This window comes from Brachionichthys hirsutus, chromosome 10 (assembly GCF_040956055.1).
Source record: "Brachionichthys hirsutus isolate HB-005 chromosome 10, CSIRO-AGI_Bhir_v1, whole genome shotgun sequence".
Lineage (NCBI taxonomy): Eukaryota > Metazoa > Chordata > Actinopteri > Lophiiformes > Brachionichthyidae > Brachionichthys > Brachionichthys hirsutus.
In genome coordinates, this window is record NC_090906.1 from 927086 (window position 1) to 948115 (window position 21030).

At 46.7% G+C, this 21030-nt stretch overlaps 1 protein-coding gene across 1 annotated transcript; it reads right to left on the reverse strand.

The window, feature by feature from the left end:
- Window positions 1–724: 724 nt before the first annotated feature.
- LOC137900652 (A disintegrin and metalloproteinase with thrombospondin motifs 2-like) lies at window positions 725–20090 on the reverse strand. Its single transcript, XM_068744775.1, has 25 exons — window positions 20003–20090; window positions 16832–17310; window positions 15432–15636; window positions 11296–11402; window positions 11115–11198; window positions 10440–10523; window positions 10203–10356; window positions 9751–9856; window positions 9290–9433; window positions 9041–9173; window positions 8326–8436; window positions 7825–7970; window positions 7666–7755; window positions 7415–7497; window positions 6949–7082; window positions 5304–5427; window positions 5025–5105; window positions 4774–4937; window positions 4526–4685; window positions 3725–3857; window positions 3247–3463; window positions 2534–2663; window positions 2359–2433; window positions 1874–2069; window positions 725–1762 (listed from the first exon to the last, which is right to left on the reverse strand). The coding sequence occupies exons 1-25, from the start codon at window positions 20088–20090 to the stop codon at window positions 967–969; spliced, it is 4224 nt and encodes a 1407-aa protein (XP_068600876.1). The 3' UTR covers window positions 725–966.
- Window positions 20091–21030: the final 940 nt, after the last annotated feature.

Here is a 21030-nt window from a genome sequence, read left to right on the forward strand (position 1 = left end):
TGACGTCCATGCCCATCGCAGCAAGATATTTCGTTAAAATGGATTTTATGATATTTTAAACTATATTAACCGTTTGAAAATGCATATCTAGATTAAATAATGATTAAAGGCATCAGGTGTGGCAACCAGACACAATCAAACATGAGCTGAGGTGTTGAACATTTGTCATTGTAAATGAATTTATATACACTCCAAATTTAGAACATTTTGGCCAAATGTGACGTTAATGTTGTTTCAAAACAAGCTGCAGTTGAACTTGTTGGATGCAGCAATCGAATTTTTCTCATCTGCGTGAGACCGAGAAACAGAAACAGAAACAAATACTTTGCTGTTTCCCCACCGAAGGGCAGACAGGAACAAACAAAGCTGCCGTGAATCATCTGATCTGGATTTGGTTGAAGCAGAATGAGCAGCTGGGCTTTATAATGCAAGCTTTTAACCAGAAACACGCATGGCGGCGCCACAGAGGTCACAGTGAGCCGTGATCAACTGTCGACAAATAACACTGACACGAGGTCAGTTTGAACAACAGGCCGACAGAATAAACTCAGCAGACTGTAACAAAGTTCTAACTTTAGAGCCGGGTGGTTTGTGTTCCGTTTTGGTGGGTCGGAACGGCGGAGGTAATTACAGCAATAAGCTATTATTTCCTATGTAATGTTTCTAACTTAATTAAGTAATAAATACAGTTATGTAACAGCATGTTAAGGAGTAGTTACCTTTATTTTACATTACATTACATTTATAGTTACAGTTACAGCTGGCCCTTTGAGGGCCACCATAATGCTGACGTGGCCCTCGGAGAAGACGTAGAAGATGTTTGTTGTTTGTCTTGCCTTGTTGCTCAGCAGTCTGTTTCTGTTTCTCGGACTTCATTCGTGTTCGTGAGAAGTAAGCCAATGCTGCACCGTGCCGCACATGCAGCATCATGATCGACACTGAGACACACCCACTGCAGAAACGTGTTTATCGCCCTTCGCGCTTCCTGCCAGTCCCGCCCTCTCTGCTTCTGGCGGATCTCTTCAGAAGGCCCTGACGACGCTTCTCGTTCAGAAGCTGCTGGATGCGTTTGTTTTGCGTTCGCTCGCGGCTCGGCGGCATTCGCTGGACAAAATAGTTCTGCTGACCCCTGCTGATGTCACCATCCAGTCCCACAATCCGGTACGGCACCTCATCCACTGAGTTGTTCTCCTTCTTAGAAAGGGAGAAGGTGGACGGCGACGACGGGGCTAATATCAGCGCTGGTTCTGTTTCGGTCGCATAAAGTCTCCGCCCTCCTGATGTTCTGTTTGGCGATGATGTAGCAGTGATGAATTCAGGATCAGCCAAGGCTGTGGTGCGAGTCCCTGGAAGTGTGGACGTCCTGAGTGGTTCCACGGTGGGAGCCTCAGCAGCTAGTTTGGTAGGAGAAGCAGAGGGTGCAGCAGAAGTGGTGGATTTCCTCTTGCGTATGTAAGGCGGAGCAGTTCTCCTTGGACCTCTTGCAGCATTCGTAGAAGATACAGACGTAGCAAAGGCTGGAGAAGTAGTTGAGCTGATGCCAGGAGTGTCAGTGGTGAGAGAAGAACCCTCAGAAGAGGGATAATCCTCGTATTCGCTGTAATCCACGTACACAAAATCGGTGCTGCTCCTGCTGGCGGGCTGTGGAACGTCAGTCACGCTCTGAGATGGAGCGCTGGTGGCGCCGCTGGTGATGTGCGTGATGTCAGACCAGGAGGAGGTGGTGGCGGAAGTGACGATCTCCGCGGTGGAACTCCAAGGACTAAGACAAAACAAACATATTATCAGTAAAGACTGAGAAAATGAGTTGAATAGTCTTTAACAGATCAGTGACTATTGAGACGGATGTTGATGGAGCACCATCGGCTCTGACCTGCTGTTGGAGGCCAGCGGATTTGTGCCGCTGGCGTTGAAGTTACTGGAGTTGCTGGAGATGCCCGAGGTGCTGATGCTTCCTACAAATGTGCTGCAGGACTTGCAGCACATTTGTCGGTATCCAGGAATGGAGCAGTACCGATTCAGCGCCTCCATCCGACAGAACACCGAGCGGTCAGCACGGCAACGCTGCCCTGTCAGAAGAAATGGTTCAGTGGATGACGTCGGCGTGCCAGAGAACAGCCGGTTAGTCTCCAGACATCATAGCTCTATCTGCTTTCACTGTGTAAGAAAAGATCCCTTAAACCTCTCCGACTCCAACAGGTAGCGACAACTTTACCTCTGAAGAAGCGAGGAAGAGGCAAGGATGAAGAAAAGAATAGGTACAGGGAATCCTCATTGGGAGAATGATCAATAACAGCAGGAAAAAGAAAAGAAAGGAGCATAAACAAAAAGCAAGAGCAAGAGCCTGGTGTGTTTTACTGGAGGATATCTTTGGAGATGGAAAATCTGTGTTGGACCTGGATAGCCACTTAACAATGGAGTTCTTCTGGTCACCTGCAGGGGGACATGAACACTGTCAGGTAGACACAGACGACAGAGCTCGACATTTCTCCCTCACGTTCAAAAGGGTATATCATTTAATTGATTGACCTACCATTACAAAGAGTACCCTGGCATATGCGAGTCGTGATTGGTTGGGGTTCACTGCAGTTCCTGGGTGAACCCCCAGGACTTGAACACACAACCTGACGCATCTGAGTCCCATTTCCACAAGATACTGAACACTGCAAGCATAAGCACATCAATCAGACTGATGTGTGGATTCTAAACCGTTATGTTCCGAAGCCAAAGTTACATTAGCTTCTAGTCCAGACAGAAGGAAGACAAAATGAAATAAAAGAAAGATAGGAGGTGGTCCACAAAGACAAAAGTCATTAGCGATTTGGAATGACTACATTAAGGACTGTCCAGATGCAGAGAGCAAGAGACAGAAGTAATTTAGAGCCGGGAGAGAACAAGTCTTTCAGGTAAGAGAATGTTAAAGGTGGTCCAGACAGCAGAAAGGCAGAGGCAGTCAAGAAAGGAGAAGATCAAAGTAGTCCAGGAAGACAGAAGTTAGATGTAGGCCAAAAGGAAAGAAGCTAACGCCGAGGAATATAAGATAGAGGTGGCGACATATAAACCAGGACAGTGAACTACAAGAAGTCTAAGAAGAAGGAAAGAAGAGATGGATCAGAGTGAAGAGTGGAACCAGTACACAAACTCTAAAGGTAGTCACCAACTAAAAAGTCGGACTAACTAGAGAACCCCTGGTCATAACATGTTTGTGTCACATTGTGAGTAATCTCTTGGTCTCACTGTTCATACCGGCATCCAGGGCCCATATCGCCAAGAGGTAGGGCAGGGTAAGCGGTTGCAGACTCGTCTCCCATCGGGGCGGCTCTCGCCACAGAGCTTGCTGTGGACTGAGTGCTGCCGCTGTCTCGTGCCGGATGTCTGCTGGCAGCTAACTTGACGACGCTGCCATCCTGTCTGACCACAGGAGGCGCTGCATTCTTCCCAGTCCCCAGTCACCCAGCTGAAGCTGCAGGACAGTTAGACTTCCAGTGGTACCCATGCATTCACATACCGGTTATTTCTAATAAGGAGGATCTTCCAAAGTGCATCCGTTAGAGTCTTCCTTTTGTATATTGAGTGGTAATTGAAAGTATTAATCGATCATTTGAGCCTGTCAGCTCACCTCAACCTACCGAAGGCTCACGTTTGGTTCTGTGGTGTCAGAACAGAGCCAACAGTCCCCACAATTAGCTAACATGTCTGAACATGGAGAGCTGCAGTAGGTTACCGCAGTGAGCTGCAGGCGTTGGCGTTGCAGTTGCGACTGATGGCTCTTGGCTTGTTGATGTTAGAGCAGAACATCCTCTGAACCATTTTCCCATCAGCCTTCCTTCTGCAGCCAAACCTGGTGTACTGCTTCCCTGGCAAACAGACAACACTGTTATCAACCGTGTTCCTGTTGTCTCAGTAACCACGAGTCACCCAAATGTTACATTGATAACCAGCCATAGAATGTCTGCGTAGGTTCTCAGCCATCCAGATCATGGCAAATCACAAAGAGCAAAAAAGAAGAGTCAACTGGACTTATTCAAGTCGGATTGAAGACGTTTCACCTCCCATCCAAGAGGCTTCTTCAGTTCTGAGAGACTGCTGGAGAGTTGATAGAATAATTCCTTAAACTCTATCAATAGTTTAGATACTCCCCCGGAGTATTAGCATTTCCTTTATGAATACTAATGCTCCCCGGCAGTCATAAAACCTGACTAACGGATCCCCGGAAGCAACCATTACCCCCCCCCCCCCCCCCCCCCCCCCCGACCCTCCGGTGAGCTGATTTGCATTCAGGTGTTGCTGGGGGTTGGGTGTGGATTTTGGGGACAGAGGTCAATCAGAGGTTTTGGTGGTTTCGGTCCCTTCTTTGTGTCCTTTTTTTCTGCTCCAACAGGAGTATAAGTATCTAAACTCCCTACCAGTCTCTCAGAACTAAAGAAGCCTCTTGGATGAGAGGTTAAACGTCTTCAATCACACTTGAACAAGTCCAGATGACTCTTCTTTTTCTGCTCTTCATGATCAGCCATGGAATGCACACCTCCTCCACAGAGTTTGGAGCAGTGCGACCACTTCTTCAGAGCCCACTCATAGAAGATGGCATCCTCTTGCAACAGGTTGGACTCCAGTGGGGAGCGAAGACGATCCTGGATTATGTACTTATAGGACACTGTCACCTTGGTCTCACCATGGGAAAGGACCTGCCAGAAAGAAGCACAGACAATCTGTAGACTCTATTCAGATGCTATGTGAGCACATTGGACTTATTTCTTCCATTGTTGGACAGACCATAAGAAGGACTCCGTATTTTAGTGGTCCTGTTGCCTGGATGGACTCCTGCTCCTCTGTGTTACTGTACTCCCAAATCACACCCTTCTCAATTAGCACTCTGGATTCTGGCTGCTCCTCTTCATCATTAAGAAAGAGGTGACCTGTCTCCAGGTTCGTCATCGCTGGAGCAGGAGACAACGAACTCCAGAGCATTCACTCAGGACATTTTCTTCATGTTGGATTAACAAGGGCCTCTTGCTTTCTCTTACCCAAGATATGCGGAGTCTTTTTGAACTCTTGGATCAGCAGGTGTCGGGCTCCTTTGGGTATCTCCAGGATCTTCAGGAATCCTAAATAATGGGAAGAGTAATAATTAATTGCTCAGGAATGAATAGTACCCTGTTCTCCATCATGGTGTTTTGTAGGATTTACTTTCAGACTGCGCATTCTTAGGTTCTGTACTAATTTACATGAAAGAAAACGTTTCAGTTGCATATGAAACTTCAGGAATGTGAAGAACGTCCTCTGATCAGATGTTTTTCAGTGACCTTGTTTCTTGGCGCTCCGGGTGAAGTTTCCTTTGATGATCTTACAGCTGGAGTTGTCGCCTCCACAGACGCCACATCGATCCTCCTGCTGGTCTGAAGCAATCTGCCCATCGCAACCCACATGCTGTTTGTGGAAACAAGGCATATGGGAGTAAGATAAAACGGTTGTCCACCGCAGTCAGAGCAGAACATCCGACAGACTTTTCATCCATTTATTGATCTCAGATCGCCACGTTTAGTGATTAGCTTAGACGGGATGACAGCATCTGTGCGTGCTATTATGGTCCAGATGTGTGAGCACAGAGTGCAGTGCAGTGGAGACTGTGTCCTCCGTACTCTTATGGTTGCGGGAGGCGATGATATACAGTATTACTGTCATATAATATAAAATGTGGTTTTATTATGAGTTTTACCTTCAAGACAGACGATAGCGCTAACAGCGGTGTGCAGTGCAAGAAGGAGGAGGAAGGAGGAGGAGGCGTACCAAATCACTTCTTCCACAGAGACCACGGTCATGTTGATCGATAATTTCATGCTTCCTCTCCATCGTCATCATCGTGCGTCTTTTCTTCTCACTGCCATCCTTACCACTGGCTTTCTTTTGACCCATCACTTATAAGGAATACTCACAGATACAGCCACGATCACTGAACGAGTGAAGCGTGCTTGTGGCATGCGCAGCGCTCGGCCTATTTAGCGGCAGCATCTGGGAGTTGCTCCTATCTCAAATGTCTCCTCGCTAGCAGGCTGGCTCATGTCTCGGAACGCTCGCATGTGAAAGCGCTCGTATGTCGAGGCGTGACTGTGATGCTCACTTCAGCAGCTTTAGCTTTGATGCCTACCTTCACAGTTTCAAATGGGACATTTAAACCTTTTCAGATGTTTTGATGTTTTTCTGAAATGTCTCAAACGGATCCAACTTCTACGACAAGAGTGATATATCCTCATAATTAATATTTGATTATATATTTATTTTCAGATTTTTATCTTTTTATTTTGCTCGAGTGGACACACTTAATTGTTCTGAAAAAAGAAAACAAGCTTCCATTGGAGTTCAAATGTTAGTGGAATGTTTTTTCTTTCGTCCTAACCATAACCATGTAAGTACACCAAGAGCTGCGGAAAACTCGAGTCAAGTTCCCATTTGTCCTCCGATTGAGCCGATTCAGAACCTGAACTCAGAATCCCATTTCTTTTCTTCACTCAGCCGAGAACAGTGGGAGAGATTTATGACACGAGAGGGCATGCACTGACATCACATTCCATGCTGAGACTCCATCCGGAGACGAAGTGGCAAAACATCCGGCAGTACGGCTGCATTTAGAGCAAAATAAACAATTGTCTGCTTAAATGAAAGGAAATTGGATTTAGAGTGATCCTTTCAAACTAAAAAGATGCAGCGATCCATGGACATGTGGCCAGGAATCAGCTTCCTGGCAATAACATGCAGCAAATAAATCCGATTTCCTGTTCAGGCTATTTTCACCATAACAGCGTTATCCCTGTCTTGATTTTTGTGTGTGTGTGTTAGAGATACATATTACAATATGAAATTGTATTAAACGTAATAAAATGCAAAATAACAACAATGCAACAGCATGCTAAATCACGCTACAGACATAGGAAGTTAAATCCAAATAAAGACCTCACACTCTCCTTGGACGCAGACACTGTGGGCATCGCTGTAGGAACAAGGCGTCCCATCATGCACCATTCTTTTCATGGAAACCACCGCGGCTGTTTCCTTGGACTGGCAGTACAGACGACAGCGCTCATCAACTGGAATATGACACGGGAATATAGGGATGCAAAATTACATTCATTAAATATCACCAGCGATATAGCTCCTTCAGGCGAACCTTTTAAGAGAGGGAAATCAAAATGTTTTCAGACTTTAAAGAGTTAAAGGGAGGAGAGGCCACAAGCATTCCTTCCAATAACGGATTCCTGTCTGATGAGTTTAACATGCAAACACACACACACACACACACACACACACACAGAGCAGAGAGGAAACTTTAATCCTTCACATTTGGAAAAAGGGCGTGTGTCAAAAGATGTGTGTGTGTGTGTGTGTGTGTGTGTGAAGTGTGCATAAATAATGTGTTTACGGTCGGGATGTTGGTACGGCAACCAGTGATGCTTTTTTCCTTGATGTTCATAAAATGGATCCCAGGCTTGGCATTGATCCTCCCTGGAAGATAAAATAATGAATCGACCGGTGGGAATAATAAACGGACTAAGCGGCACCAAAGTGACGAATGTCGCGTCCAGTTTGGGATCGAAGCCCCGAAGGTCAAATAAACCGCGTGTCCTGAGAGGTTCAGGCAGGTCGAGTTCAGTAAAGTAAAACGTGACTGACCTGAAGTCAGTCAGCGGCGGACACTCCTCTCGGCTGCACAGCTGGAACTCAAAGCTGTTTCCAAAGCAGGTGCGCCCCCCGTTGGCTGGACTGAGAGCAACAGCAGGTTAGTCTCCGGCAGGTGAGTCGGCGGCAGCGCACGAGGGACGGGCTACTCACACTGGACTGTCACAGCGTCTGGACCGGAACCTGACCCCGCCACCGCAAGTCCTGGAGCAGCTGCCGTATGGACTCCATGAGCCCCAGCCGCCATCTTGTCTTAGCATGTCAGGGGTCAACTTCAAGCAGAAGCCCTTAAAACAGTGCTGCAACGAGAGACAGCAAAATCGTGCTCAGCCACCTTGAGGATGCCGCTCAACTTCCCAAAGACCAGGATATAACACACCCGACCTCCCGGCAACACGCACACACGCCCACACACACACGCACACACACACACACACACACGCCCACACACACACCTACACACACACAGATGTCAAGCAGGTGCTTGTTTGTTCAAGGAAAGTCGAAGGCTGATATTCATTGACCGAGGGATGACATCTTTAACGCTCACTGATTAGCATGATGTAGCTTTTTTTTGTTTAGCCAGTGAGTCTTTTTCATCTCAACAGCTGGAATTAGAAGAGACGCCGTTTGAGCCCAAAAACCTGTCCTCACCTTGCCTGGTCCACATTTTGTCCCGTCCAGCGGCGGACCTTTCTTGGTACAGTAGAACGGGTTGTTGTACTCACTGCACCACAGCTGTTTACAAGGGTCAAGGATTGTGTACTGGAGACAAACAGACACAGGAAAGATCAAAATGCAAATACAACACACAACAGGGGCCGTAAAATCCTCCCCAAACATGAAACTGCGACTTGTTAAATCCAAGCCCAAAGGAAAGCTAAAAGAAAAAAAAAGCACCAAACCGAAAGAAATTCAGAAAATTCAAACACAAACATGACCCCGACAGACCTCAAGAGCTCAAGGCTTTGATTAAATAGTGACGCTGTAATGTTGGAAACGCTCAGAAGAAGGTACTTCAGCGAAGTCTGCCGAGCCTCTGATGTCATGTGTTCATGAAAGTCCTTCTCCAGGGGACGTTTGCTCGGTGCCGTCATCAAGACGCTTTCAGTTAATATCCTGAACAGATGTGCTTGTTGACCTTTAACCGAAAACTACATCGGCACGACAGATCTGCCCACACGAGTCCCTGTAAATGGTGAATGGGTGGTAGTTATCATCTGCAAACCTCATGTCTTCGGCGACGCCCTCTAGGACACTTACAGAGTGCAAAGGCCAGGGACCAAACGACCAACGTCTTTAGACGTTAATGGCACTCAAAGACATTAAACATTTGAAAGTACACCAAAGTAAAGACAGACAGACATACTGTGGTGCAGAGACTGTATCCTGGTCCGAAATCAAAGCGACACTGTTGGTCCATTGTGTACTGAAACCCCGGCAGCTGAGGCAGAGACGGCCAATCCTGGTTGAAGGGATCATCACGAAGACAGTCATAGGTGCTGCGGAAGAACCAGACAGACCGGCAGACAGCAGAAACATTGAGGTTACAGTCAGATAATTACAAATATCTTCTGTCTGCAGTATTACTGCTAATAGAGGTACTGGCAGTACACACTGCAGGTATTTGTGCAGCTCCATCCAGCTACATCGGGACCAGTGGTATCGTTGAAAGGTGGCCTGAACCCGTGGAGACATGATGCTTCCCAACATCACGTCATCGTCACACTCATTCGCCTCGCCGTCATGTTCCATTCCTAACCTGAGACAGACAGACAGACAGACAGACAGACAGATAGATAGATAGATAGATAGATAGATAGATAGATAGATAGACTATTAAATTCACGATAAGGACATGGTGATGTGTGTCTGTGGTAGTCTCTACACGACCATCTGAAAGTCCTTGTTAAATTCTACTTGGATACCTGAAAGTCAATTATTGACTTTTCTTAGACAACAGGAAGTGGTTTTTACCTGGACCTGGACGTCCATTACTGTCCCTATGTAAAGGCCTGTGAGTCTGCCAATACATTTGTATTTATTTAGAATGTCTTTGTGTGTGTGTGTGTGTCTCACACGTGTCCTGTTTCATGGGCCGCTACAAAGGCCGAAGAAAAACCATCTTCGATAACGAGGACACAGCTTCTGTGCAAGTGACACATTCCAGTAACTGGAGCATAACCTGCAGAGAGAGTTCAAAAGGTCTGAGGTCAGGGGGGAGATGTCAGGGCCTGGCCAAGTTGCATTTGTCATAGGAACCGTAGCACCTTGCATTTAGGAAAGTCTTAATCCATCTACTTAGTCATGTGCAAGATGTTAGCATAGTCTTTTATTAGCTGTAGTACAATTGGCCTTATGCTCTTCTCTTCACTCCAGTGAGTACAAACTTCCAGTAGTAATAATATTTGTAGTCGTGGTGATAGCATCAACAGTTGCACCCTGCATTCAAAAGGGGCTGGACTACCCGGGGAGGTAAGTGATGTCACGACTAATACTTGCAGTATTAGTGGAGGTATTAGCAGTGGTACCCTGCATGCCGGAGGGGCCAAACTCCTGCCTGGTCAGGTAGATGGTGTGATCGTGCTGCTCAGTGTGGCTCTGGTCCCTCTGCTGGAGATAAGACCAACCACAGACGTTCTCCAAACTCTTCTGGGCGTTCCCAACAGAGATCAATTCCAGAGACTGATGGAAGGATGCTTGTTATTTTCGGTAGTTAAGAATGAGATAAAAAAAAATAATGCACTGCAACAGTTGTAATGTTGTACCTTTGATGGAGATAACATGATGATTCTGACGAGGACAACATTGATATTTGCACCCAGAGAAGGATCCTGATAGATCTCATGAACCTGGAACAGACATAAATGTTGTAAATGTGGAATATCAAAGTCCGTTTTGTTTTAAGAAGAAAAAAGCTATTATTTTGTCATTGAAATGTCACAACGTCACACTGCAAACACACAACAAAATTCCCTTTACACCCTAGTTAGTACAACAGGCCCCTTGAAACAGCCACACACGCATGTATGCATGCATAGGGAGGGCATAGGGTGATGGTGCCTCGCTCAAGGGCACCGCTCTGAGGGTAGACTGACCCCTCTCCTGCCACCACACACCACACACTCCTCATTCTGTCTGGGTTGGGACTTGAACCAGTGAACTGGTGGCTCTCTCTGGTTCCCAACCAACTGAGCCCCCGTCGCTCCGGCTTAACCAGGAAGAGCTTGTTAAGCTTGCTCTGCTGTAGTTGTGCCGGAAACACATCTTTACAAGAGGTTAAAAAAATCTGCAGAAGTCAGAAGACCAATACTGTTTTATTTTAGTAGTCTAACCTGGCCTGTATGAGTCTTTATGTTAAACACCAGAAAAAAGAATACATGGCACTTTTAAATAATCACGATTACTACTTAATAAAAAAATCTGTGTTTATTTTCACTTACTATATTCATGAATGTCAGGAGATATTTTTGAATGTGGTCTCGCCCATGGAAAAGAAGAACAGAATAATCCACAGCTAATAAAACCTGGAAGAGGAAAAGGATCTTTAGCAAAGGTTCATCATTGCGGGACAGTCTTTTCTACACGAGCGACAGTTCATTTAGCCTGAAACAGTTCACTAACCTCAATATTAAATAGTTCAGCCTCTTCTATGTAGCGCCGATGCCGAGCCGAGCCAGATCGCGACGTCAGCACACTCTCGTTCAAAGCCATAGACCCTAAAAGAGGACCTGGAGACAGATTAAAAGACATCTCAGTCATCGTGCCGTTGCCGTCATGCATTCAGAAAAGCTCACATTTCACTTACAATTGTGAAATCTTTCCTGCTTGCATGGCAAACTCAGAAAACAGTAAGTTGTTGTGATGCTAGCGCTGCTCAATACAGGTTGAAAAGTCCTAACCTACAATTAATTACAAGGCATTGCACCACCTAGTGGCAGCAGGAAGCAACCGCTGCATGACAGGAAGCATTTTATTTATGCGACTCGAGCTTGTTTGTCTCATCACATTATATATGCGCCATATATTAGGTAAATAGTGGTTGTTCTCGAGCACCACTGATTGGACAAAGGAAATGTCAATGAACTCCTTTCCCAGTGTTATTTTTGCATTTTCTTTATTTTCCTGGATGTTTGGTGACCTAAACCGAACTTCTTGATGCTAGTAACGCCCTTGTGGCTAACGCTCCACTGTATAATGCTTTTGAAAACGACAGTGTTTTCATGTTGTCGCCTCGTTGTACAGCGTGTTAGCTAATCAGGTGCTGATTCGCCGGTGCAGAGTTCAATGTTCGCCGAGTCACTGGTGATCTAGGGACAGATGAAAACCAGATGTTTGCTTCTGTAGGCGTGTCAGTGAGCAGGACTCTTAGCAAATGTAAAGGCTGATGTCATTTTTTATTTTTAAGTGCTAACAGGTTTGTAGTCATGCTCTGATGTCAGATGCTGGAGCAAAGCTGTGTTTTTATTGCAGAGGGAAGGGGGGGGGCAGTTGCTTTAAGTTCGTACTGCTTCAATGCAAAAGTACTGGAAGCGAGCGATTAGCGCTGACAGTAAAAGGCCTCGCTAATGAATAGTAACAGAGATTGGAAGCTCTTTTTGGGGTACGAAGCCGTTAGCACACCGGCTGCAGTCGAGTTTTCTCCATGCTAGCCTGTGAACCTCGTGCCCATGTGACAGCGTGGACCAAAGCAGACGGTTGGAAGATGTTTTGACCGAGTTGAAACATGCAGGTCGATGAATTCATACTCAGCAAACCTCCCGAATGCAAACATGCCTCCAACAGCAAGGATTCTGTTGCTCTAAAGCAGGTTTTCACCCACATCTTACTGCAATGGTGCTTTCTTTCTGTAAACAAGGGCAGTAAATCTGACAATGGGTTCCGGAGCGTCAACAGTTACGACAGAACGACACTTCATCTTCTGCATTATATAGTTCTGTAAGTAAAACAAATGTTCCTAATTTGTCCAACACAATTCTTATCCTCATTGTATCTTTCATATGCAGCTTCCAAATATTCCAATGTTTTGAAAAATCCTTCAGTTGAATCTGAAGTGAAAGAAACCCTTTGAGGCCACGCTGCACAGACGGAGGCACCAACGCAGCACAGACTCTGCACGGACGCAGCACAGACGCTGCACCGACGCAGCACAGACGGAGGCACCAACGCTGTACCGACGCTGCACCGACGCAGCACAGACTCTGCACGGACGCAGCACGGACGGAGGCACCAACGCTGCACGGACGGAGGCACCAACGCTGTACCGACGCTGCACCGACGCTGCACCGACGCTGCACCGACGCTGCACCGACGCAGCACAGACGGAGGCACCAACGCTGCACAGACGGAGGCACCAACGCTGTACCGACGCTGCACCGACGCTGCACCGACGCTGCACCGACGCTGCACCGACGCAGCACAGACTCTGCACCGACGCTGCACCGACGCTGCACCGACGCAGCACAGACTCTGCACCGACGCTGCACCGACGCTGCACAGACGCAGCACAGACTCTGCACCGACGCTGCACCGACGCTGCACCGACGCAGCACAGACTCTGCACGGACGCAGCACGGACGCTGCACGGACGCTGCACGGACGGAGGCACCAACGCTGCACGGACGGAGGCGAATGGACGAAGTCTGAATGGAGTTCAAGGAAGCTCGTTTCAACGTTTGGCCGAAGTCGGTCTGAAGACAAAACACATTTCAGGAGTCAGTGACTGAGAGGACAAACAATTCAGAAGCTGAATTATCTATAAACTCCAAAACGTCCTCAACTCTGAACCTTGGTCTGCCACGTTGCAGCTGGCTGTGCGTGTGTGTGTCATTGTGGTTTTGTGTGTGTGTGTTACAAAGCTCCTTTCTCTGCCAAGTTGTCTGGAACAGTCTCTCTGTTTTCAGTTAGATTCATTCCTCCTGCTGAGACTTTTTGGGGGAGTTAAAAACAGATTGCGTCTTTGTTTATGTCATGATTTCATCTCACAGTAATGTGAAGCGGACGGCGCTCCAAAAACCACATTCCAGTCATGTTTGCGATTGAGAATTCCGAACATTGCAAATCTTTACATTTATACAATGTTTCCATGGAGAAAGCTGCAGTTTGTCAAATTAAGTAATGATGTTGAAAAGCCTGAATTTACTCGTAATGTTCTGCTCTTTGGGCAGAAACATTCGGAACGCTCTGAAGACATGTGTCTGTCCTAACTGGACATTTGTCAGATATATGAACAGAAACAACAATAAACAGGAGAGGGAAGACAAACGGAATCATGTTGTCGTCTCCACAAGCGTATGGCTCAACAGGAGAGACAAGTCCTCAGGACAAGACTCAGCAGTCCACCTGCACCTGAAGGAAACAGGACACTCCTTTGAGGACAGCAATGTCCAGGTTTTAGCCAGGGAAGACAGGTGGTTTGAGAGAGGAGTTAAAGAAGGCATTTTTGTCAAACTGGAGAAACCATCCCTGAACAGAGGATGAGGTTTAAGACGCCATCTATCAGCAACACAATCAATTATATCGATTTCAAGAAAGCCTTTGATAGCACCGACCGGGAATCAATGTGGCAGATTGTCCGGCTATTCGGTGCTACCATATACGGTAAGTACGTGGACATCTTCAAGGACCTGCACCGCAACTCCACTTGTCGAGTGAAAACCACCAGCGGCACAGCTGATGACTTTGACATTGTGCCTCTGTAAGGCAGGATTGCATCCTGTCACCCTTAGTCTTTCTTATTGTCAGTGACTTTGTGATGAGGAATACCATTAGCCGGGCAGATTTTGGCATCAAGTGGGGGAGGGGGCCGACTGGCAGACTTGGTCTTTGCAGACGACTTGTCTCTGTCTAGTCATACACACCTTGCTCTCCAAGAGATGACCGACAATCTGCGTGAGCACGGAGAAAACGTTGGGCTACGCACGAGCCTAGAAAAGGCCATGATGGACGAGACCAAAATCTTCCACCACTCACTCTGGGTGTCCACGGCATAGAGTACGTTGAGAAGTTCATGTATCTGGGAAGCAACATCTCAAACACCGGAGACGGTGGACTGGATGGAATACGCTCACAACTACCCGGTATGTCCCTGTTCATGGTCTCATCGGGATTCCAACCGAGACTGTCCAGGAACACCTTGACTGTGCCCTCAAGATCTGGAGCGAGACCCGGGCAGCTGTCACACCCACCGCCGCCGGCAATCAGAGTCTGGTGCCAGGAACAGATTATTGCATTTTGATGATGATCCAGATGAGATTCTGGATTCTGGATCATCACATGGAAATTTTGGTTAACATTGCAATCAATGCAGCTTCAAAAGTGGTTCCTCAATATCTCGGTTGATTATTGACCAATTATTGACAATTGTGTCGGGTGGCGACCTCGATCTTATTCCATCCAGAGTGGATCTGGATTGCAGAAAGATGGGGGTACAAGCGTTGCGGCCCACTCTGCCTTTAATATTAGAGATAGAGATTTTTACGACCAAGAACAATTTATAACCCCTTGATGATCCGGATCAGCATGTGGACGGTGTAAAACGAATCGTGAGGCGACTGAGCGGCTTGGCTGAGGTCTGCGCTCTCCGAGTGCTTTTCTAATTGGTCTATTTCTGTTTGTCTACACTGAAGCCCTCTTTGTCATTATTACATTACTCTTGTGTGTGTTGATATGAGGCTGATACACGGTACCCGTGGACAGATAATATGACGGGAAACAAATGTCTGTTCTTGCTTTTATCAACCATGTTTGCATTTTCTCACCTCGAAGGAAGTCATCGGCAGGATGGCTGGCGTTTTCAGAATGACTGACGGCCGGTCGTTTCTTGATGATGTCTGAGGGGCGATAAACAATATGTTTCCTTCCTCCCCCCTCCTCTCCCCCCTCTCCTCCTCCTCCTCCTCCTCTCGTCGGTCGATCCAAAGGCTCAATGAAGAACTCCTCCTCACCCATCTGGATTATCCCGGCCTGGAAACAAAGAAAGGCAATTCCTACCGTTTAATGTATGTTAAATCTTCCGTTTATTATTCTGCAAATTTACTGTTTTTTATTTATTTTATTTTTTTCTAAATCTACTATTTAATTTGGTGCAAATCTACATTTTAATGGTCTGTAAATCTACTATTAATCTAATATAAATCTGCAGTTTCTATACTTTGAATCTGTTTAATACCTTTTGAATCTACTTTGTGATCATCTGCAAATATAATTTTAATCTACTGTGCAGCTGCTGTTTTAATATTATGCATCTCATGTTTAATCTCCAGTAAATATTCTGTTTACTCATCTATAAATCAGCTGCTAATTCAGTTGTTGCTGCAGGAAAACACTTCCCTCTCTTCTCCTGATAGCTGGACTTTCTCTCTCCTCTCTTTTCTGTCTATTTTCTCTCCCTCTTGCTGTTTTGGGCTTTGAAGGCCGCTCATCTTTCCTTCACATCTGGCTTCAATGAGGTGCTGCGGCTCACACTGTAAGAAGAGACGGTAAACCGACTCGGCGATAGACAGAATCCAGCGAGTCGAAGCGGCTTCGGCTCATCATGTTTTACAGCCTGATTTTTTCTTCTCTGTCTCACATGAATCGACTTGTTTCTGCTCTGTTTCCTCCTTTCTGATGACTTGAAATGATGATTCTTTTTCAAGATCTTTGCGCGATGTGACATTCTACTCGAGAGTGAATGAAACCTCCGGCTCCACCAGTGGCAGATCGGCTGCAATATTTGAAGATTTCCTCTGTGAACTTGCTCTTGATTTGTTCAACAGGAAAAAACTGCGGTTCTGTTAGAGGAACTGATGCGACAGAGTCAAAGGAACATTTCCTCCTTCTTGTTCTTCATTCCTCTCTTTGACAGCGAGATGCAGGTCGACCGCAAGGAAATCTGAGATAAAACTGTGTCCATGGCGATGAGAGTAATCAGATAGACGCCGTTCTAAAACACTTTGATGGGAGGAAGGGAGGAGTGATAATTGGGGAAGGGAGTAATGGCAGGAGGGATGAGAGGTAGGAGGAAGTAAGAAGGAGAGAAGGGAGTGACAAAAGGAAGGAGCGGCAAGAGCGATGATGAGGAGGACTGACAGGAGGGAAGAGCGACAGGAAGGAACGATGAGGAGCGAGGATGACTTGGAACTGGGAACAGGAAGTGAACGATTGAGGTGACACCTACCAGTCCGTCACAGTTACTAACGGCAACAGAGGAGTCCGCCATGTTGGACACGTGTCCTGTGTAAAAACAGCCAGTGTCGATAATGCGCTGGGAATGTTTTTGCCCTGACTCCTCCCACCATTCGATGGTGGCAGCCGGGGCGACAAGGCGAGGGTTCCGATACAGCCGCAGATGGACCTCCTGGCCGAACACCGTGACGTTGTAAAAAAGCTCCGCTCCCTCAGCCATGTTTCTCCACCGCCTTCCACCGTGGATCGCATCCATGGGCGGAGCATGGCGTGATGTGGGCGTGTCTGCCTTGGCCCGTTGTTTATCTCTGACTTTGTGTCTGCCCGTGGGTGTGTCCCTTGCATGATGGGCGTGTCGTTTGTGTCGGTGGAGAGGGTGGGTGGAGCCTGAGGCTGACAGGAAACTCCCCTCTGAGTCGGTTCTGATTGGATGGACGACACTGAACTCTGACAAGACCAGATGGAGAGAATCTGAGGAGGAGGGGAAACAAAGATCATCATTATTGATGCATGACGTCACTGTGATAAAACTCTTGCTTTTCTCAGGTGCATGAAATCAAAATGAATGATTCTGAATCTACATGATTTCAGTTGCATAACGGCGGCCATGACAGCATGACATCAGAATCCACCCGGAACGCCTCACTGGCTGAAGATGACGATGTTAGCGTCCTGTGTGTCATTTTAGCTAACAGCTAGGGCGTGTTGGCAGCACGGTGGCGCAGCGGTTAGCGCTGTTGCCTAACAGTAAGAATGTCACAAGTTTTAATCCGACTTGGGGCCTTTCTGCGAGGAGTCTGCATGTTCTCCCCGTGTCTGTGTGGGTTCTCTCCGGGTTCTCTCTGGGTTCTCTCCGGGTTCTCCGGCTTCCTCCCACCACCAAAAACATGCAACTTAGGTGAATTGGCTCCACTAAATTGTCCATAGGTGCCAGTGTGTGTGTGTGTGTGTCCCTGTGACGAACTGGCGGCTTGTCCAGGGTGTACCCCGCCTCTCGCCCTTTGACTGCTGGGACAGGCTCCAGCTCAACCTGGTAATGGACATGTCCACTACAGAGGACATGCTAACTCAGGGGTGGGCAAACTTTTTGACTTGCGGGCCACAATGGGTTCTAAAATTTGACAGAGGGGCGGGGCCAGGAACAGATGGATGGAGTATTGGTCTGAGCTCATATAAATGATATGTAAAAGCCATTACATGAAAGGATTTGGTCTTTTACATGAAGCATTACAGGGGAAAAGGTCAAATGAATGAGGTTTATAATAAAATTGTATTTAATGATATTATTTGTACAAGTTCGGCGGGGCGTATTATAAAGCCTAACGGGCCGTATATGGCCCCCGGGCCGTAGTTTGCCCATGTCTGTGCTAACTGGCTGGATCTCAGGAGGATATGCTACTTAGCGCGCTAACATTTCATCGGTTGGGCCGGACATATGGCGAACAGTCGAACACTGTGGTGTAACCTGACAAACACTTCCTGACTGAGCGACTTCATCGTGGGTCTTGTCCAGATCGAACCAGCCTGGTATTGGGGAAACGTTAACAATGATTTGTGTCTGTAATAAATAGCGCAGATTTAAAACACCATGGGACGAAGATGAAGAAGAGCACAGCGTTCAATCAGAGGACTGGCGGAAGATGCTTCCCTAACCAGTTAGAGCCTCCCAGATCCACGTGGTTCGCGCCTTATAAATGAAATAGCGGCGTGTTTAATATGGTTTATGTCACGCCGTGTCTATTTCCTGGCCGCCGGTCGTTCTATAAATGCTGGCGGCTCATTTCCACCGTTGGTCTGTGGTCTCTGCTCGTCTGTCTAATCACAACCGCCGTCAGTGATTAACAAATGCACCACGTGTGTAGCCGAATGGACTGACAGCCAATCAGAGGACATATGTGTGTGTGTGTGTGTGTAGACAGTGCGTCTGGATGAATGAGTTCATATAGTGTGTGTGCCTGTTTACAGTATACCTTTGTGAGTCTTATCTAATGATTTAACAAGCTGCAAACACGCACACACACACACACACACACACACACACACACGCACACACTTACACTTCCAAAATGTTGAAATATGATCTGAATCGTTCACATTCCCCAAACGCCACAGACGCATTCATTTATGGAAAAAACGTGGTGAGAACATTTCTGTGGCTCAGAGAGCGAACGGATGAACGTTCCTTCATTCAGAAGAGTTTCCATGTGGATCCATGGGAACAGCCCCCCCCCCAAACCCCCCCAAAGAAATCTGCCCCGGCCTGTTAGGAACTGTTTCACTTTCACTAAAGGGGTCAGAGGTCACAGTCTGGAGCGCCACTGAAGAAGACGTAGGTGTGTTGATAGGAGTATTATTTGCGCGAGGACAAGTAGTACTAGTAGTAGTAGTACAACCAGAATTGGTAACAGCACAGCGGGTAGAAGTACCAAGAGTTGCAGTCCCAGCAGTAACGGTTAATAATAAAAGCAGCACTAATGAAACTTTGAAAGAATAGTATTGTAGAACGTTCCGTTACTTTTATGCTAATTTTGAATAGTTGCCGATCCCGTAAAGTCATAAATGTGTCTTTGCTGTACTGGACGTTGCTATGACGACGGGCCCTTATCATTTCCATCGGTCTGCTGTGAGGGCATTCCTGGACATCGCCCACAGCGACAGCGTCGTCGCTGATGAAACCCCTGCAATCAGGACGGGGGGGGGGGGGGCATCGTCGAGGCTGCATTCAAGACAACGACGAGTTCCGCTACAAAACTCTTTGAAAGCAAAAGACAAAACCAAAGCTGACCTTTCCTACGATTTCAAATGAATGGCTGGGAATTCTATAGAATTTTTAATTGCAATAAAATCCATTGAGAAGATTCCTTTCATTACATTTTTGTGATGTTTCTTCCTTCTTCAGTGTTAATTGAATCTTTTCAATGAAGTATTTTGAACTGCTTTTAGTTATCTAGATTTATTTAGGTATGTTTGCTATTTCTTTTCTTTTCTTTTCATCCTCTATCAATGTGAAGAGATCGATAGGTACTACTACTACTACTAATACTACTACTACTCTAGTAGTGGTGGCAGAAGTAAAAGTCACCTGTGTTCTCAATGACGTCACGCTAACGGTCGCTAGTACTGGTGTCATATAAGTCGTGTACTTGCAGCAGCAGTGTCTCACCTGTGTTGTCAGTGATGTAAACTGAGTTAAAACAGTTGATCAGCAGCAGAAACACAGTAATCAATAATCCATAACGAAAGCGGTCCATCATGATAGAGGGAGAGACAGACTGATAAATAGTGAGAGAAAAGGAGAGAGAGACTAACTCAGAGCTGCTGGATGCAGACTGAACACTAACAGATACGCCTCCACACTAGCTCCTCCCTCTGTCTGTCTCTCCTCCCCCTTACTGCTCCCTCTCTCCCCCTCTCGCTGTACTAACTAAGCAGAGGTTCAGACCAGACACCGAGTGTTGCTGTTATTAGACGTACCAGAGCTGCTTCTGTTCGTGCACCGCCGTTTATAAAACGTCCGTCACGCTGGAATGTACCATCTGCAGGTGGAGCCTCATTTCTGCTGAAGTCACCAGACACATGGAGCAAAGTGTAAATAAACCACAGCAGGAGGAAACGTGTGTTTAAGTATGAACTTCCAGCATCAGGAAGGCTTGCAGCCCTAAGTTGGACTCATCATCTCAGTCTTCCTGCTCTCGCGTCGGCAGTAAAGGCTCTGATGCTTCTGCAGACTGTGTGGGAGTTTTCCTCCAGGACTCCTGTGTTTACATACAAATGCTGTATTATAGCCGAGCACAGCTGGAGGCACGTAGCTATTAAAATGTTTATAACATAATAAGGTCTTTGGTTTATGAATCAGCCTGGATTTTTACTGTAGGCTTTACAGAATGGTTCAGGACAGGAACCGAGAAGGACAGGTGGTGGTGGACTTTGTCAAAAGGATGCAAATGGAAGTAGTTAATACTTATTTTCAGAAGAGACTAGAACATAGGGCGACCTACAAGAGTGGAGGGAGGCAAAAAGTGGCAAAGACACCACAGACACAATGTTAGAGTTGAGGCTAGCAATGGAGAAGTACCGGGAAGGTCAGAAGGAGCTGCATTGTGTCTTTGTAGATCAAGAGAAAGCCTAGGACAGGGTGCCCAGAGAGGAACTGTGGTACTGCATGTATGACAGCAGTGAAGTGTGCAGTAG

Bases quoted from the DNA above. Each gene is read 5' to 3' on its own strand.
- LOC137900652 (XM_068744775.1), bottom strand. From the start codon at position 20,090: ATGGACCGCTTTCGTTATGGATTATTGATTACTGTGTTTCTGCTGCTG. The intron at 15,637-16,831 runs GTAGGTGTCACC...CTTTGTTTCCAG, and splicing joins TTAGTAACTGTGACGGACTG to GCCGGGATAATCCAGATGGG. The intron at 11,199-11,295 runs GTTAGTGAACTG...TTCCTCTTCCAG, and splicing joins CTGAACTATTTAATATTGAG to GTTTTATTAGCTGTGGATTA.